The 17,751-nt window shown below is 41.9% G+C and overlaps 1 protein-coding gene across 1 annotated transcript in view; it reads right to left on the reverse strand.

Annotated features, from left to right (window-relative positions):
• Positions 1–278: 278 nt before the first annotated feature.
• Positions 279–17,751, reverse strand: part of CHCHD3 (coiled-coil-helix-coiled-coil-helix domain containing 3) — a 153,052-nt gene continuing 135,579 nt past the window's right edge. Inside the window, exons 7-8 of the mRNA XM_040413401.1 lie at positions 8,671–8,806; positions 279–656 (exon numbers count right to left, since the gene is read on the reverse strand). Coding sequence (XP_040269335.1) covers positions 633–656; positions 8,671–8,806 — 160 coding nt within the window. The 3' untranslated portion in view covers positions 279–632. The remainder of the gene's footprint in view (positions 657–8,670; positions 8,807–17,751) is intronic.

Below are 17,751 nucleotides of genomic sequence, written 5' to 3' on the forward strand. Positions count from 1 at the left end.
GTGATTTTTTTCTGATCCGGGACATGGATGTGCGAATTGCCCAGGTGACTTATACGGTCAGTGTGTTATCCGGTTAAAATAGATAGCACACTGAAAAAAAAAAAAAAATATGTGGTTCAGACTATGGTCTACTACAATAAATGTACCATATGTGAAAGTGGCAGATGCTTTATGTGGTCATTGGTGCAGTATAAAGTACAGATTTAGTGCAATCCATAAAACCCATTTCACCAAACACTGTTTCAGATTATATATAAAAAGGTCGGTGTTACAAAACATAACTTGGAAAATATATATACTTTATTAGGAATCTGGACATAAATCACAGATGAGATGTCAACAGGCGAGTGTCCAGTAAAACAAGTGGTGATAATATAGCTGCAATTTATGAAATAAAAGAGGCATCAGAAAAACAATTTAAATAAAGAGGTGAACCAATGTTAACTTGCTCGATCATACTTTTTTTTATTTTTTTTTAAACGGTGGTTTGGGAAAATGATAGAAAAGAACAGTGTTCCGAGGCAGAGAATATGTACGGTGGTGGGTGGGACGCGTCTACTCTTCATCTTAGACAGCATTCTGATGCTCTTCCAGCACAAACTGCAGTTGGAGTAAGTTGAAATGCTGAGGCTCTACCCACCTCTTCCAAGCATGCTCTATGCAGGGGGGAAAACAGAAGAGAGTCAAGAGAAATAACCAGACCAGATGCATTTAATTTTCTTTCCTTACATGTAGAAATATTTTTAATATCAATTATCAGAATTAAATCAATCTTGATGTTCTACAAAAACATTTCTGACATGTTTCTAATACTGGATGGCTGAATCATCCCATACACCACTGACTGCAGTCTAGGCAGTTTAGTTGTGCAATAGAGAATCTGATAATTACAGTATATAACCTAATACGTAGGACCCCTGCAAGGACTAAACTAAAAATAATTAAAACGTACCCCAGCCTTCCAAAGCCTCTTTACCCATGCCAGCAATGAGGGATACGTGTACAGTTTATTGCACACCGTATATACCCACCAAGCCAGCTGATGAATTCAAAAGTAAGGAGTGGTCATAATAATGTGACTCGACTATGTAATTAGCTAAATAATAGTGCATTTAGATTCTGCGAAGAGCCACCGATTGTTGCAATTAACTGCCCGTTAAGTGGAGGCGAAGCTCTACATTTACATGCAGCAATCACCTCCATAGTATCTCCACAGAGGACGAGCAATGGTTGCATATGTCAAGGTCATCCTTGTGATGTCCCACCCAGGCAATCATCATCCATGGGATCTTGCCCTGCACATGTAGGTTTTGTGCTTCAGTATACATTCTATATTTATATATTGCTTCTTTTCTTAACAGCTCATTTTTGAAAAGGAAATCGATGACAGGAGAAGTATTAAACCAGGGGTGGACTGGTTCTAGACCTTACTGGGAAGATTCCGATTGGGCTAATGCCCAGAGGGCTGAACAAGCCCTACTTCATTGCCAGACAGTAGTGTGCTATTTGAAGTGGACTATAGGTGGCACCACCAAGGCATTAGGGGCATTTCTGTTAATACTGTGGGCACTATATTGAGCACCATTTAGAGCATTACTGAGGGTATTTTTAATAATGTGGATACTATAGGGGCATTGGGACATTTTAATACTTGGGACCCTATAGCAGGCATTACTGTGGCATTTCTAATACTGGGGCATTACTAGGGACATTTTTAATACTGGGAACATTTTAATGGCCATCACAGGGAGATTTTTTTATATTTGGGACCTTTTAGCGGGCATTATATAGCTTGCAGAATTACTAAGTGCATCTGAGATATTCAGGAGACTAACTTAGAGCATTTCCACTGTAGCAGAACTTCAGCTGTGTTTTTGTGGCTACTCAGACACTGGTTCAATACAGGTAAGGAATTTGTTAGACAGGATTTTGCTATTGTCTGATTGCAAATGAGCATAGGGTGATTAAGGTGTTAAATTTGTTGTTGGGGGAGGAGCTTTGTTTGTTTAAAATCTTTCCCCTCTTTAAAATGGCAGACCTGGTTTTATTTCAGGTTCCACTGAGATTTGTAAATTAACCGTTAAACAAACTCAGGCTGGGAATGTTGCAATGCCACTGCCACGGAGGCCCCCTAGAAATGGAAGATGGGTTACTGCAGGTTCTGGTAGACTTAGAGTTGTGGATAGAAGACATGTCCCACAGTCTGTGGCTCTCCATAATTCATTTGCAGCACTTTCAGAGCGCAAGAGGAACATGGAGGATGGCTCAGGCACAGTGGGTGAGGAACAATCATCTCCTATGCCTAAAGTATTTAAAACTGCAGCCAAAGACAAAAAGGAGAAGGTGAGGACTGATAGTAAGCAGCTGTTGGTGGGCGATTCTATCATAAGAGGTATAACGTTTGAGGAAAATGGTTTTGTAAAATGTCTCCTTAATACTACCGCTAGCAGGGACAGATGACGCATCCTTAATATTGTTAGGCAAGCAAAGTAGGAAAGGGAGGTGGATGTTATAGTCCATCTTGGGACAAATGATCTGGCTTGCAATGAGGTTTCAAAGGTGAAGGAAGCTTTTCACACACTTGGTAATGATATACGGGAGGTTGCATCAACTGTTTCATTCTCTGCAATTTTGCCTGTGCATAACCTTCAGCATGACAGGAAGATGCGCATTAAGGAATTCAATGTATGGCTTGTTGAATAGTGTCTGAACCAAGGGTTTGGCTTTGTGCCTCATGTTAGCTCTCGTTGGAATGGAAAAAAACTGTACAAGAAAGATGGTTTGCATATTTCTCTCAAGGGAACGAATGTCCTCAGTGAACAGTTCAAAGTATTTTCTAAGGAGCATTTAACCCCTTAAGGACTCGACCCTATTTCACCATCTGGACTTGGCCATTTTTTGCAAATCTGACCAGTGTCACTTTAAAGGAAACCTGTCACCAGGATTTTGTGCATAGAGCTGGGGACATGGGCTGCTAGATGGCCGCTAGCACATCTGCAATACCCAGTCCCCACAGCTCTCTGCTCTTTTATTGTGTTAAAAAACCTTTTTGATCAATATGCAAATGTCACTGTGATTTCGTAGTAAAGAGATCACAGAGAGGCACGGAGCATTATCAGTCATGTTAATGCTCCGTGCCTCTGCAGTCTGCATCGGGTCTTGGCACTCTTTCACGAAGCGGATGCCACGCACGGCATCCGCTCGTGTGAACTCAGCCTTAGGCTGTGGTGCGCAGGCGCGGCACATGGATGCGGCCGGGGAGATTAGGCTGTATCCATGGGACACCAGTGTAAACAAAGCGTTCTAATAGGACCTTATTTAGGACAAATGGTACGTTTTTGTAAATTACATATATAAGAAGAAATGTTCACTGGGGGTAAATGAATTAGTAAATGCCTATTTAATGAAGTGGGACAACCCCTTTAAGTGCTGATCACTTTAAAACACTTTGACTTATCCAGGCCATTCTGAGATTTTTTTTCCGTCACATATTGTACTTCATGACACTGGTAAAATGAAGTAAAAAAAAATCATTTTTATTTATAAAAAAATAACAAATTTACCAAAAATTTGTAAAAAAATTGCAGATTTCCAAGTTTCAATTTCTTTACTTCTATAATACATAGTAATACCTCTAAAAATAGTTATTACTTTACATTCCCCAGATGTCTACTTCATGTTTGGATCTTTTTGGGAATGATATTTTATTTTTTGGGGATGCTACAAGGCTTAGAAGTTTAGAAGTCAATCTTGAAATTTTTCAGAAATTTTTAAAAACCCAATTTTTAGGGACCAGTTCAGGTCTGAAGTCACTTTGCGAGGCTTACATAATAGAAACCACCCAAAAATGACCCCATTCTATAAACTACACCCCTCAAGGTATTCAAAACTGATTTTACAAACTTTGTTAACCCTTTAGGTGTTCCACAAGAATTAATGGAAAATAGAGATACAATTTCAAAATTTCCCTTTTTTGGCAGATATTCCATTTTAATAATTTTTTTCCAGTTACAAAGCAAGGGTTAACAGCCAAACCAAACTCAACATTTTTGGCCCTGATTCTGTAGTTTACAGAAACACCCCATATGTGGTCGTAAACTACTGTACGGGCACACGGCAGGGCGCAGAAGGAAAGGAATGCCATACGGTTTTTGGAAGGCAGATTTTGCTGGACTGGTTTTTTTGACACCATGTCCCATTTGAAGCCCCCCTGATGCACCCCTAGAGTAGAAACTCCAGAAAAGTGGCCCCATTTTAGAAACTACGGGATAGGGTGGCAGTATTGTTGGTACTAGTTTAGGGTACATATGATTTTTGGTTGCTCTATATTAAACTTTTTGTGAGGCAAGATAACAAGAAATAGCTGTTTTGGCACTGTTTTTATTTTTTGCTATTTACAACATTCATCTGACAGGTTAGATCATGTGATATTTTTATAGACCAGGTTGTCACGAATGCGGCGATACCTAATATGTATACTTTTTTTTATTTATGTAAGTTTTACACAATGATTTCATTTTTGAAGCAAAAAAAAATCATGTTTTAGTGTTTCCATAGTCTGAGAGCCATAATTCTTTCAGTTTTTGGGTGATTACCTTGGGTAGGGTATGATTTTTGCGGGATGAGATGACGGTTTTATTGGCACTATTTTGGGGTGCGTGTGACTTTTTGATCGCTTGCTATTACACTTTTTGTGATGTAAGGTGACAAAAAATTGTTTATTTAGCACAGTTTTTACGGTGTTCATCTGAGGGTTTAGGTCATGTGATATTTTTATAGAGTCAATATGAACGCGGCGATACCAAATATGTATACTTTTTTTTATTTATGTAAGTTTTACACAATAACAGCTTTTTTAAAACAAAAAAAATGATGTTTTAGTGTCTCCATATTCTGAGCCATAGTTTTTTTATTTTTTGGGCGATTGTTTCAGGTAGGGGCTCATTTTTTGCGGGATGAGGTGACTGTTAGATTGGTACTATTTTGGTAGGCAAACGCCTTTTTGATCGCATGCTGTTGTACTTTTTGTGATGTAAGGTGACAAAAAAATAGTTTTTATTTTTTACAGTGTTCATCTGAGGGGTTAGGTCATGTGATATGTTTATAGAGCCGGTCGATACAGACGCGGCAATACCTGATATGTATACTTTCTTTCCCCCCCCCCCCTATTTTTTACTAATTCTTTACCATTTTTTTTTTTTTACTTTATTTGGGGAAAATGACGTTTTTGTTTATTTTTACTTGAAACTTTAAATTGTTTGGGGGGAAAACTTTATTTTTTCAACTTTTTTTTTTTCTTTCACTTTCTTTTTTTTGTCCCACTTTGGGACTTGAACTTTTGGGGGTCTAATCCTTTACAATGCATTCCAATACTTCTGTATTGGAATGCATTGGCTGTATGAGTAATACTGTGTGTATTACTCATACAGCTTCCGGCCTGTGAGATCCAAGGGGACCCGATGGCACCACCGCCGCCGCACCAGGTAAAAGCCGCAAACCACAGGTCTGAATTGACCTGCGGTTTGCAGCGATCGCCGACACAGGGGAAGGGGGGGGGTGTCACGGGACTTCCCCACGCATTTAGCCGGGGTGCCTGCTCAATGATCGGAACAACACATGCCGTACCGATACGTCATGGGTCCCTAAGGGGTTAAACTAGGAAAGGGGAGCAAAAGAGTGATAATCCAGCAGTCCGACTGCCCCCCCGGAACAATGCCAGAAGATGCCAATAGCACATAGGTTACGAAATGACAAGCTCAGAGTCTTGTCTACAGTTTAGGGAATAAGTTTAGGGAATAAGATCAATGAACTTGAGTCTATAATGGCATCTGAGAATATAGATTTAGTGGCTGTTACTGAGACATGGTTCAATTGGAGTAATGACTGAGATATAAACAATACCAGGGTTCTCTCTATATAGAAAAGACAAAGAAGGCAAGAAAGGGGGATGGGTGACCCTGTATGTCAAAGATAGCATAAAATCTAATTTAATACAAGTTAGCGAGACCAATTTAAAGTCAGTTTGGGTTATGTTGCAGCTTGATAATCATAAGGTAACTCGAGTAGGTGTGATATATAGACCACCTAGCCAAGTCAAAGAATTAGATGATCTACTAGTTGAAGAAATAGCTAAAATGATATTGAAGGTGGAAGTTATCATTATGGGAGACCTTAATCTTCCTGATGTAAACTGGAAAACCAAAATAGCTAGTTCTGCTAGGAGTACAGATATTCTAAATTCCCTACTGGGATTATCTCTATAGCAAGTAGTGGAGGAGCCAACCCGGAAGGAGGCCATTTTAGATTTAGTATTCACAAATGGGAATTTGGTATCTGATATTACTGTAGGGGAAAGATTGGGATCTAGGGATCACTAGTCAGTGTGGTACAGTGACTGAGTCACACCACACAAAAACAAAAGTTTTAGATTTTAGAAAAACTGACTTTTCTAAAATTAGATTAGTGGTATACGAGTCCCTATCAGATTGGAACAGTTTCAATGGAGTCCAGGAGAAATGGGACTACTTAAAAGTGGCACTATTGAAGGCAACAGATAATTGCATTAGGCTTGTCAATAAAAGCAAAAAAAGGAAGAGACCACTGTGGTACTCAGCAGAAGTGGCCAAAATCATTAAAAACCAAAAACGATAGCATTTAGTAATTTAAAAAAAAACAAAAAAAAACGAGGATGACAGGCAAATTTATAAGATTAGGCAGAGAGAGGCCAAGCAAGTTATAAGAGCTTCTAAAGCCCAGGCAGAAGAGAAATTAGCTCAGTCAGTGAAAAAAGGTGATAAGACATTCTTTAGATACATAAATGAAAAAAGGAAACTAAAACAAGGAATTACCAAATTAAAAACAAAAGAAGGAAGGTATTTTGAAGAAGATAACGAACTAGCTGACTGCCTCAATGAATACTTCCGTTTTTACAAAGGAAATAAGGCCATCCTTCATATAAGATAGGGCCAGGGGCTATTCATAGTATTCAATATATTGGGCAGAATAGTTGGGCCAAATGGTTCTTATCTGCTGACACATTCTAGGTTTCTATTACTGAGGCATTAATTCTGGGGACCCTGTATTGGACATTACTGGGGACATATTTAATACTGAGCACACTATAGCGATATCACTGGGGGTACTATGGGGGAATTTTTTTGTACTTTGGCACAAAAGGGTAGCATTATTTTTTGCTGGAGGCATTATTATTTCTGGGGACACTATCAGGGCATTATTATTGGTAGCTTTAAGTGTAGAATTTTTTATTTTTTTTATTTGCTAGTTTATTACAGCTAGGTATGTATACCCGAGTTAGTCAATTATTGCCAAAAGATCGAAAATGCCTAAAAACAGCCTCTCATTCATTTCAAAGGAAAGTAGCACTTATTAAAAATGGGTAAAAAAGAAGCAGCATGTCCCGTCTTGGGGAAGAAATAGCTCTGATTTTCCCATTCAAATAAATAGGAAGCAGAAAAAAAACGCACCACTTGAGATGTGTGCATAAATGCACCAAAAAACACTTGTGGGGAAAGTATCATAGAATCTAATAAAGTCAAAAATCTGCCTGATTTTTTACAGATGTATTTTGAAAAACAGCCGTGTGAATTGGAAGTCAACCTGGTGTTCTGGTCCAATGGAGATGATGAAAGAGAACATCTACGCCAGAAGAGATATCGTTGAAAAAATTTGTTGTGGCGGTCTAGTTTGACTGGTGATGAGGAAATAGGACGTCTAGGTCAAATGAGACATCACTGGATTTAATAGGTAGGTAGTTCTGTACAATCCTGTATGTTTGGTAGCATTGAAAGATCAGGCAAGATGCTGAAGGAAGGCCTGGCTCAGTGCTGTGGCCTGCGTCTCACCTCCCCAGCCTCCTCCTCCATATCTTAGAGACAACTGTAGGAGGACAAAAAGTGGCAGGTGGCACTTGCCACCACAGGGGGGTAGAGAGGTATTTTGTTCTGCTGGGGCAGTATTTTGTGCTGTACTGTGGGATTGGGTTGTGCTGGGGCAGAATATTGTGCTGCGCTTTGGCATTTGGTTTTCCTGTGGCAGTATTTTGGGCACTATGGGGCAGTATTTGTGCTGCACTGAATTATTTTGTGCTGCACTGTGGGATTGAGTTCATTGCTGTGGGAATGCTCTGCTTTCCCGCTTTTCTAAAAACGAGCATCCTATAATCACTACAGAATGAGCGCAGAGTGCAATCTACAGTGTGATACCACACTGAGAGCAGATACGTGTCAGTGCTGGTGTCATCTGTAGTACCAGGTCATCTGAGCTATGGAGCAGCAGGGTGGATTACTTACTTCTACACTTTCTTCCTTGCCCATTTCTGTGTCTATCAATGAATAAAACAGTGTATCTAGATTTGCAGTCATTAGGATTTCAGTATGTGCAAAACAGCCCATTTACAATCTTTATGGAACTCTTTAGGCAAGCGTACACGTTATGCATATTCAGAGATTATTTGGGGAAGCAAACAAGTAAATCCAACAAGACCAAACAAAGCTTTAAGATAGAAATCCTACAGATGACAGAATACTCACGAACCTAACAGTATATATCACTTAGAAAAACAAAGGAAATGCACTTCCAGCACTGAAAAAAGGTGTTTCATATAGTAATGGAGGCATAGACATAGTATCCAATAAATGCACATGTTCTCACCTGTTTGGCGCTGGTGACGCACTGCAGGTATTGTCTCGCCAAAGTAGAGCAGCTCAGGGTCTGTTGTGGGTTCTGCTGGTAGCACTGGAGAATTTGTGTCTGCAGGTCAGCACATACTGGGTGTGACTCATATCTCCTGGAGAAGGTAAAACCAGTGTTAATATGTGAAGCATATATTTTATAGTCTGGAAATATAAGCAGATGTCTTAATACAATAGGAGTCAGGAATTAAGGTCCAGGAAAAGCACTTTTAAAATCCTATGAAAAATCATTCCCAAATGCTCAGCTGGGTGGGCTTTACTTTTCAAAGTCCATTTCCCCTGACGTCACAAGCCTACTGCCCTTCCACGCTGTGTGCTCCTCGGCTAACCTTGTAACGCTTCCTCCCATCTCCCCTGACGTCACAAGCCCGCTGCCCTTCCAAGATGTGTAGTGCTCCGCTAACCTTGTAACGCTTTCTCCCATTACCCCTGACGTCACAAGCCTGCTGCCCTTCCACGCTGTGTGCTCCTCTGCTAACCTTATAACGCTTCCTCCCATCTCCCCTGACGTCACAAGCCCGCTGCCCTTCCAAGATGTGTACTGCTCCGCTAACCTTGTAACGCTTCCTCCCATTACCCCTGACGTCACAAGCCCGCTGCCCTTCCAAGATGTGTACTGCTCCACTAACCTTGTAACGCTTCCTCCCATCTCCCCTGACGTCACAAGCCCGCTGCCCTTCCAAGATGTGTACTGCTCAGCTAACCTTGTAACGCTTCCTCCCATTACCCCTGACGTCACAAGCCTGCTGCCCTTCCACGCTGTGTGCTCCTCCGCTAACCTTGTAACGCTTCCTCCCATCTCCACTGACATCACAAGCCCGCTGCCCTTCCAAGATGTGTACTGCTCCGCTAACCTTGTAACGCTTCCTCCCATTACTCCTGACGTCACAAGCCTGCTGCCCTTCCACGCCGTGTGCTCCTCCGCTAACCTTGTAAAGCTTCTCCCATCAACCCTGACGTCACAAGCCTGCTGCCCTTCCCTGTGTGCTCATCCCCTAACCTTGCAATGCTTCCTCCCATCTCAACCAACGTTACAAGCCTGCTGCCCTTCCCCGCTGTGTGCTCCTCCGCTAATCTTGCAACGCTTCCTCCCATCTCCCCTGACGTCACAAGCCTGCTGCCCTTCCCTGCTGTGTGCTCCTCCGCTAACCTTGTAACACTTCCTCCCATCTCCACTGACATCACAAGCCCGCTGCCCTTCCAAGATGTGTACTGCTCCGCTAACCTTGTAACGCTTCCTCCCATTACTCCTGACGTCACAAGCCTGCTGCCCTTCCACGCCGTGTGCTCCTCCGCTAACCTTGTAAAGCTTCTCCCATCAACCCTGACGTCACAAGCCTGCTGCCCTTCCCTGTGTGCTCATCCCCTAACCTTGCAATGCTTCCTCCCATCTCAACCAACGTTACAAGCCTGCTGCCCTTCCCCGCTGTGTGCTCCTCCGCTAATCTTGCAACGCTTCCTCCCATCTCCCCTGACGTCACAAGCCTGCTGCCCTTCCCTGCTGTGTGCTCCTCCGCTAACCTTGTAACACTTCCTCCCATCTCCCCTGATGTCACAAGCCTGCTGCCCTTCCCTGCTGTGTGCTCCTTCCCGAACCTTGTAACACTTCCTCCCATCTCCCCTGACATCACAAGCCTGCTGCCCTTCCCTGCTGTGTGCTCCTCCCCTAACCTTGTAACGCTTCCTCCCATCTCCCTGACGTCATGAGGATTCAGCTCTTCCCCGCTGTGTGGAGGAAGCCTTGGGAGCTTAGCAGAGTAGCACACTGTGGGGAAAGGAGGCGGGCTTGGGAGCAGTTTTTCATAGGATTTAGGGCCCATGCTCACTACCATACCTGTTTTACAGTCTGCAGATACGCAAAATATGGATGTTTAGCAAAATAAGGTAAGTCTGGCATGCTTGTACAATGTTCTAACGGCCATTGCTGATAGTTATACTAGCGAAAACTTTGGTGCGAATTCCATTTAACGGGTAAGAGCTGTCAAAAAATGACATCACTTGTATTGGGTGGTGCTTATTTTACTTATTTATGTGACTATTCATATAAAAAATAAAATAAGAATCCTGAAATGCTCCAGATTTGACACTGGTCCCTAGAGCGCACTCAATAGGCTGATGCTTCCCGTTTTCTGCAGCTCATTTGTCACTTTTGCTGTAAAGATTAGAATAACCGAGTTGTTACATCATTAGAGGGTGAGCATGTTAATGACAGCACTACTGCTGGGAACCTAGGTCACATAGGAGAGCAACACTATGCACGTAATATACACAGATTCAGCTCTGTATCTGTCTCTTAGTAACATTTCATGGAGACTGTAATAATCAATGACATATCTATTAAACTGTGAGATTTCTGATGCCATATAGCACACAACCCTTGCTGTATTGGCTATACAAGCAATATAAGAAGGAAATCTGAATGTTCAATATGGCCGCCTCAGCAAGCATTTACCATAAACAGTTACAGTGTTTACAAGTACAAACACATTTTTCTGCACCTGCAGTGACCAATAGGGAGAACCCAGGCTCTTACAGCATACTGCTTTATTATGGGGGTCAATGTATAGGGTGTATGCAATATGCTGCCAAGTTCTCCCTAGTGGGGGTTGCAGCCAGAATTATTTAACACTATGAATATGCAGGGAATGTGGAGCTCATAATCACTTTAGATCCATATGATAACATGTACACTACATATAAAGTTAAAGATTTATCAAGAGCTTAAGTTTTAAAGTCAATTTTACAGGAGCCTGTACTGTAATTCGCACCAAACTTATCTTGCATGATGTTTGATAAATCTGGATCATCTTTAAGTCTTAGACCTAGTTTACACGTCTATGTTAGGTCAGTGATCAGCGATTGGAGACCAAAACAAGGAGTGGAGCCTACAGAGATAAGGTATCAAGGAAAGATTTGTACCTGTTCTGTATTGTTGACCTGCACCTGGTTTTGGTCACAGTCACTGATGACATGTGAATTAACTCTTTTTTTTGAGATGTTACTCCACTTTCTACCCCATTCCATTACTGGATAAGATTGCAACAGATTTTGAGGGGAGCACTGTAGTTGGTTGTTTGGCAAATACTTACATTATCTTTAATGGATACCGTGCTACTCCATATTAATAATTCATTACCATACCTAGCTGACACTAGAATTCTACCGTCTCCAGAGGTTATATCTCCCAATACATCTTCATCTATACAGACCATGTTCTGCTAACATCATTTATGAATTATGTAGTCTTCATACAGGGGAGGGGAATGCGCAAAAGAAAAGAAGAAAAAGAAAACATCCCAGAATGCAGTGTATTGGACTGTGGGGTCTCAGGATATCGGCACAGATTTGTTCACCAGACTCGTAGGAGACTCTCCACTCCACATAACACACTTGCACCAGGCCAAAGTTGAATGCAATAGAGGTTTACACAATTTCTGCTAACTTTTGGTATTGTTCATAGTTACGTGTGGCGAATTGTTGTTTCACCTCAATATTACCAGTCTACAATAGCAGGATTTTTACAGGGCATCACATACTCCTGTATATAGTCCCTCAAGAGTCCTCCAAACATTTTCCCACAAAAGAAGTTAGGCATACTGGTCTATAATTACCTGTTGAGGACAGGTAAAAATAAATAAACAGTGTGTAACTGCCGGGGTATAGAGTGTTACCACCGATCTCCCCGTTAAATAAAAAATTTAAAAATAAAAAAAAGACGGTATGGAGTGGCCTCATGGGCAACCTTAAAACAAATCCAATAAACACATAAACAGACCAACACTTCATACTCGGGCAGCGACGGGTACGTTTTCTAGGATATATAATGTATAGTATATCAATCTGCTCCGCTCTTCCTGCTCTATAACATGCTGCGTGCACAGTATTTCAGGTTCTTTTTAACAATGACCGATGCTAAACTAGCTAAATCTTTCAACTCAAAGGGAAGCCCACATATTATCATCATGTAGTTTACATATTCAGAGTGGTTGTTGTAAACTGCAAAAGGGGCTTACCGGAAACTGGGGTAGTCTATCAAAACTGGCCATCATCACATTTGACAAGTGAAACCTGAAATACACTGCTTGATCCTGCTACTGTTCTTCAAATGCTCCCATGTCTGTTGCACATGGAAAGGCTAGGCCAATAATCCCACAAGGTAACAAAGTTCTAGATGCCATGTAAGGCAAGCAGCAGAACATTATTATAAAGAAAGCCAGAGGTGATATTAGCCGAGATCCACAAATATCAACACTTTTGACATGTAATAAATCAAATGAGCTTTCTCATTCCACAGTCAATACCCATTTCAGTCCCTTGACATCCCGTCTGCTTATGGCTAGAGCTCATTGTATTTTCATATGCTTCCATATCCACTTCCTATCTCTTTAGGCACTCAAACGTGATATTGATGAGCATCAACAAAAATGGCTCCAGCAACTCGGGCAGAGCCAAAGAATTTTCCTGGATTAGCATACAAGGCAGAAGTGGTGGCCTTTTATTGATTCAGGGTATTTTCTATGCTGCTTAATGCACCGTTTACACTTTTGGGAAAACCTTAAATGAGATTACTGTCAGACATCATACAGCCATAAAACACAGGGCAAGACACCACTCCATGTATGCAGAGACGCACTGCAAGCCTCGTTAGCAATGAATACAGCATTATCTTAAAGGGAAAAAAAAACCGTAATAACTCACCCTACGTAAATCATATAGGCATCTTATACATGTCTCTTTTAAAGGTTTGCACAAGACATAAACCTATTCCCAGGTTTCCTACCAATCACATGCATAGTTTATTCATGAGAGGGCATCTCACATGAAGCAGGAAAAGACCCTAAATTATGTCCCGATTCTAACAATGCAATGGTTACTACCTACTGTATACTGTACAACTAATATTTTATGGGCAAGCAGGAGGAAAACAACATTAAAGGGTAATGCCCACCTCTTAACACCATTTTACAATTTACATATATAGTACAATTCTACATAAAATACTATGCAAATGCACTGCATTACTTATCTTGCATTGTCCCTGAGTTATAGCCAATAAAATAGCACAAGGCAGCAGTCTACATTGTGCTTGCTCTGGAGATTTGCATGTCACGAACGGGATTCTCTGTTTTATAACTGCATACCTAATGATATCACTATTTTCACTGGATGTCTGCAGTCTTTCAGAGATAAAGTTCACGTTCGGCCCTGTGCACATGACCATAGGTATTTTGCAAGATGCTGCAGAAGTGCAAAATACAGAAGCGGTCCGTGTGCCATCATCATTTTTTGCCGACCCATTGAGGTCCACATTTTGCAGACAACTATACCGTAGGACATGTTCTCTCTCTTATGGAACGAACATACGGATGCAGAAAGCATGGGGGCAGCTTCCGTATTTTGCGGATCGAGGAGTTTATGGACCACAAAATGATGCTTCTTACCACTACTGAAGAAGAGGGAATGGATTTTAGGACCACATTATTTAAAGCAAACTTCCAGTGACTAATCCATGAAAACACTAGAATGCTATGTGCCACAGTATACACTCGCCTAAAGAATTATTAGGAACACCATACTAATCCGGTGTTGGACCCCCTTTTGCCTTCAGAACTGCCTTAATTCTACGTGGCATTGATTCAACAAGGTTCTGATAGCATTCTTTAGAAATGTTGGCCCATATTGATAGGATAGCATCTTGCAGTTGATGGAGATTTGAGGGATGCACATCCAGGGCACGAAGCTCCCGTTCCACCACATCCCAAAGATGCTCTATTGGGTTGAGATCTGGTGACTGTGGGGGCCATTTTAGTACAGTGAACTCATTGTCATGTTCAAGAAACCAATTTGAAATGATTCGAGCTTTGTGACATGGTGCATTATCCTGCTGGAAGTAGCCATCAGAGGATGGATACATGTTCTCATTCTGTTTACGCCAAATTCGGACTCTACCATTTGAATGTCTCAACAGAAATCGAGACTCATCAGACCAGCAACATTTTTCCAGTCTTCAACAGTCCAATTTTGGTGAGCTCGTGCAAATTGTAGCCTCTTTTTCCTATTTGTAGTGGAGATGAGTGGTACCCGGTGGGGTCTTCTGCTGTTATAGCCCATCCGCCTCAAGGTTGTGCGTGTTGTGGGCCTGGCTTCACAAATGCTTTGCTGCATACCTCGGTTGTAACAAGTAGTTATTTCAGTCAACGTTGCTCTTCTATCAGCTTGAATCAGTCGGCCCATTCTCCTCTGACCTCTAGCATCCACAAGGCATTTTTGCCCACAGGACTGCCGCATACTGGATGTTTTTCCCTTTTCACACCATTCTTTGTAAACACTAGAAATGGTTGTGCGTGAAAATCCCAGTAACTGAGCAGATTGTGAAATACTCAGACCGGCCCGTCTGGCACCAACAACCATGCCACGCTCAAAATTGCTTAAATCACCTTTCTTTCCCATTCTGACATTCAGTTTGGAGTTCAGGAGATTGTCTTGACCAGGACCACATCCCTAAATGCATTGAAGCAACTGCCATGTGATTGGTTGACTAGAATAATTGCATTAATGAGAAATAGAACAGGTGTTCCTAATAATTCTTTAGGTGAGTGTATAATAAAACTTCTAGGTTCCTAGGATTTTTACCCTTTAGATGTTGTGATCACACTTGACCACAGCATCTAAAGGCCGTAATGAACGTGATCATCATTATTGCCTGTCGGGGACATTAGCCATGGGGCTCTGCTGTACGCACGGATGGCAAGTTTAAAGATTGCTGATGCGCTGTACATGTACAACACTGGTAGCGAACGGGGTAAACCCAATATACCCAAAAATAAATTTTTAAGTTTTGCTTCTTTTTAATTTCGGCAGTAGTATACCATGGATTAAATAGTGTCCTTCTGTAGCAGTAATCAAAGAGAGAAAAAACTCCATACTCCACTACATAGACAGGTAAACTATTGTCAGTTTTACGGCTGCTGTGAGGGGAAGCTATTATCTGCAGGTTAATCCTCATCATTAAGGCCCCTTTCACACGGGCGAGTATTCCGCGCGGATGCGATGCGCGAGTTGAACTGAATCCTGACCCATTCATTTCTATGGGGCTGTTCACATGAGCGGTGATTTTCACGCATCACTTGTGCGTTGCGTGAAAATCGCAGCATGCTCCTCTTTGTGCGTTTTTCACATAACGCAGGCCCCATAGAAATGAATGGGGTTGCGTGAAAATCGCAAGCATCCTCAAGCAAGTGCAGATGCGGTGCGATTTTCACGCACGGTTGCTAGAAGACGATCGGGATGGAGACCCGATCATTATTATTTTCCCTTATAACATGGCTATAAGGGAAAATAATAGCATTCTGAATACAGAATGCATAGTACAATAGAGCTGGAGGGGTTAAAAAAAAAAAAATTTAACTCACCTTAATCCACTTGCTCGCGCAGCCCGGCTTCTCTTCTGTCTTCTTTTTTGCTGTGTGCAGTAAAAGGACCTGTGGTGACGTCACTCCGGTCATCACATGGTCCGTCATATGATCATGTGATGACCGGAGTGACGTCACCACAGGTCCTGTTCCTGCACATGGCAAAAAAGAAGACTGAAGAGAAGCCGGGCTGCGCGAGCAAGTGGATTAAGGAGAGTTTAATTATTTTATTTTATTTTTTTTAACCCCTCCAGCGCTATTGTACTATGCATTCTGTATTCAGAATGCTATTATTTTCCCTTATAACCATGTTATAAGGGAAAATAATACAATCTACAGAACACCGATCCCAAGCCCAAACTTCTGTGAACCAAACATGGCGATTTTTCTCACGCAAATGCAAAACGCATTACAATGTTTTGCACTCATGCGGTAAAATCGTGCATGTTCCCGCAACGCACCCGCACCTTTTCCCGCAACGCCCGTGTGAAAGGGGCCTAATAGTATTTGTAGAAGTATATGACAGCTCTTTTGTTCTCTTGATTGGCCTAGATAAAAAAAAACGTCCACAGAAGAGCATTGCTCTAATTGACTTACTCATCCCCTTTCCTCTCTGGTTGGAGTGAATAGTTCGAACTACACTTTAGACAGATGAGGCTGATGATTGTAGGGAAGGAAGTGTTCCTTCCTGACAATCCCCTGCTCGTCAGTGGAAGCGAAAGCTGCATTTACATGCAGATATCTCCTCCTCGGTATGGGGAGGAGTGATCGCTAATGTCATCACTAGTCCCCATACAGAATTATCATTGTAGAGTGCCGTTTAGCCAGTAAGATCTGCTGCCGGTAAACGATGATTTAGGTGACCAAACCAACGATCCTATTACAAAATGAATGAGCACTTTGTTTATCAGGTAAATCGGCAGCATCTTTACACCTGTAGATTATCGCCAACAGCATTCGTAAAAGGGCATTTAAGAGAGTTACGTGAGACTGTGTGCCGTGCTAAAAGTCGAAATAAAAAAAGAAGTTAAAGAGACAGGAAGTAGAATACATGGAGTAACCTAAAATGTATTAATATATATGCATCAATAGGAAGTTTTCTAAATCAGATAAAGTATATACCAGATTTTTTGCTCTATAAGAAGCACTTTTACCCCCAAAAGTTGGGGGGGGGGAAATGTCTGTCTTAGCGAATATAGCGAATCTCGATGGCAGCAAAAAGGCCGGAACATCACAGGCCGTGCTGGATAGCGGTGGCAGCCATTTGCAGTTCGGCATACAGTGTGTAGCTGCGTGTGGCTATGTAGAGGAGAGCTGACCTTCTGCAGACGCTAACTGCAGCAGACCAAAAATGGTTGGACGAGATGCCGAGGAGTGCAGGAGCACAGCTGGAAGCTTGGGGCTGTCGTGCCTGTAGCTGGAGACAGCAACTGTACACTTGAGTAAGGGTCCAGAAAGAGCAGCCTGAACCGAAGAAGGGGAAAAGTGCACAAGGACAGAAGTGCCTCAGCCAAAGTATTACAGAGCGGTGTGGTAAGATTGGACTACAACAAGGTATTTCAGCCTGGTGATTAATGCTGAACCATGCAGGGTTTGATTAGTCTCTGAAGGAGTGAGGCAGCTATAGT

The sequence above is a fragment of the Bufo bufo genome, chromosome 1, assembly GCF_905171765.1.
Source record: "Bufo bufo chromosome 1, aBufBuf1.1, whole genome shotgun sequence".
Lineage (NCBI taxonomy): Eukaryota > Metazoa > Chordata > Amphibia > Anura > Bufonidae > Bufo > Bufo bufo.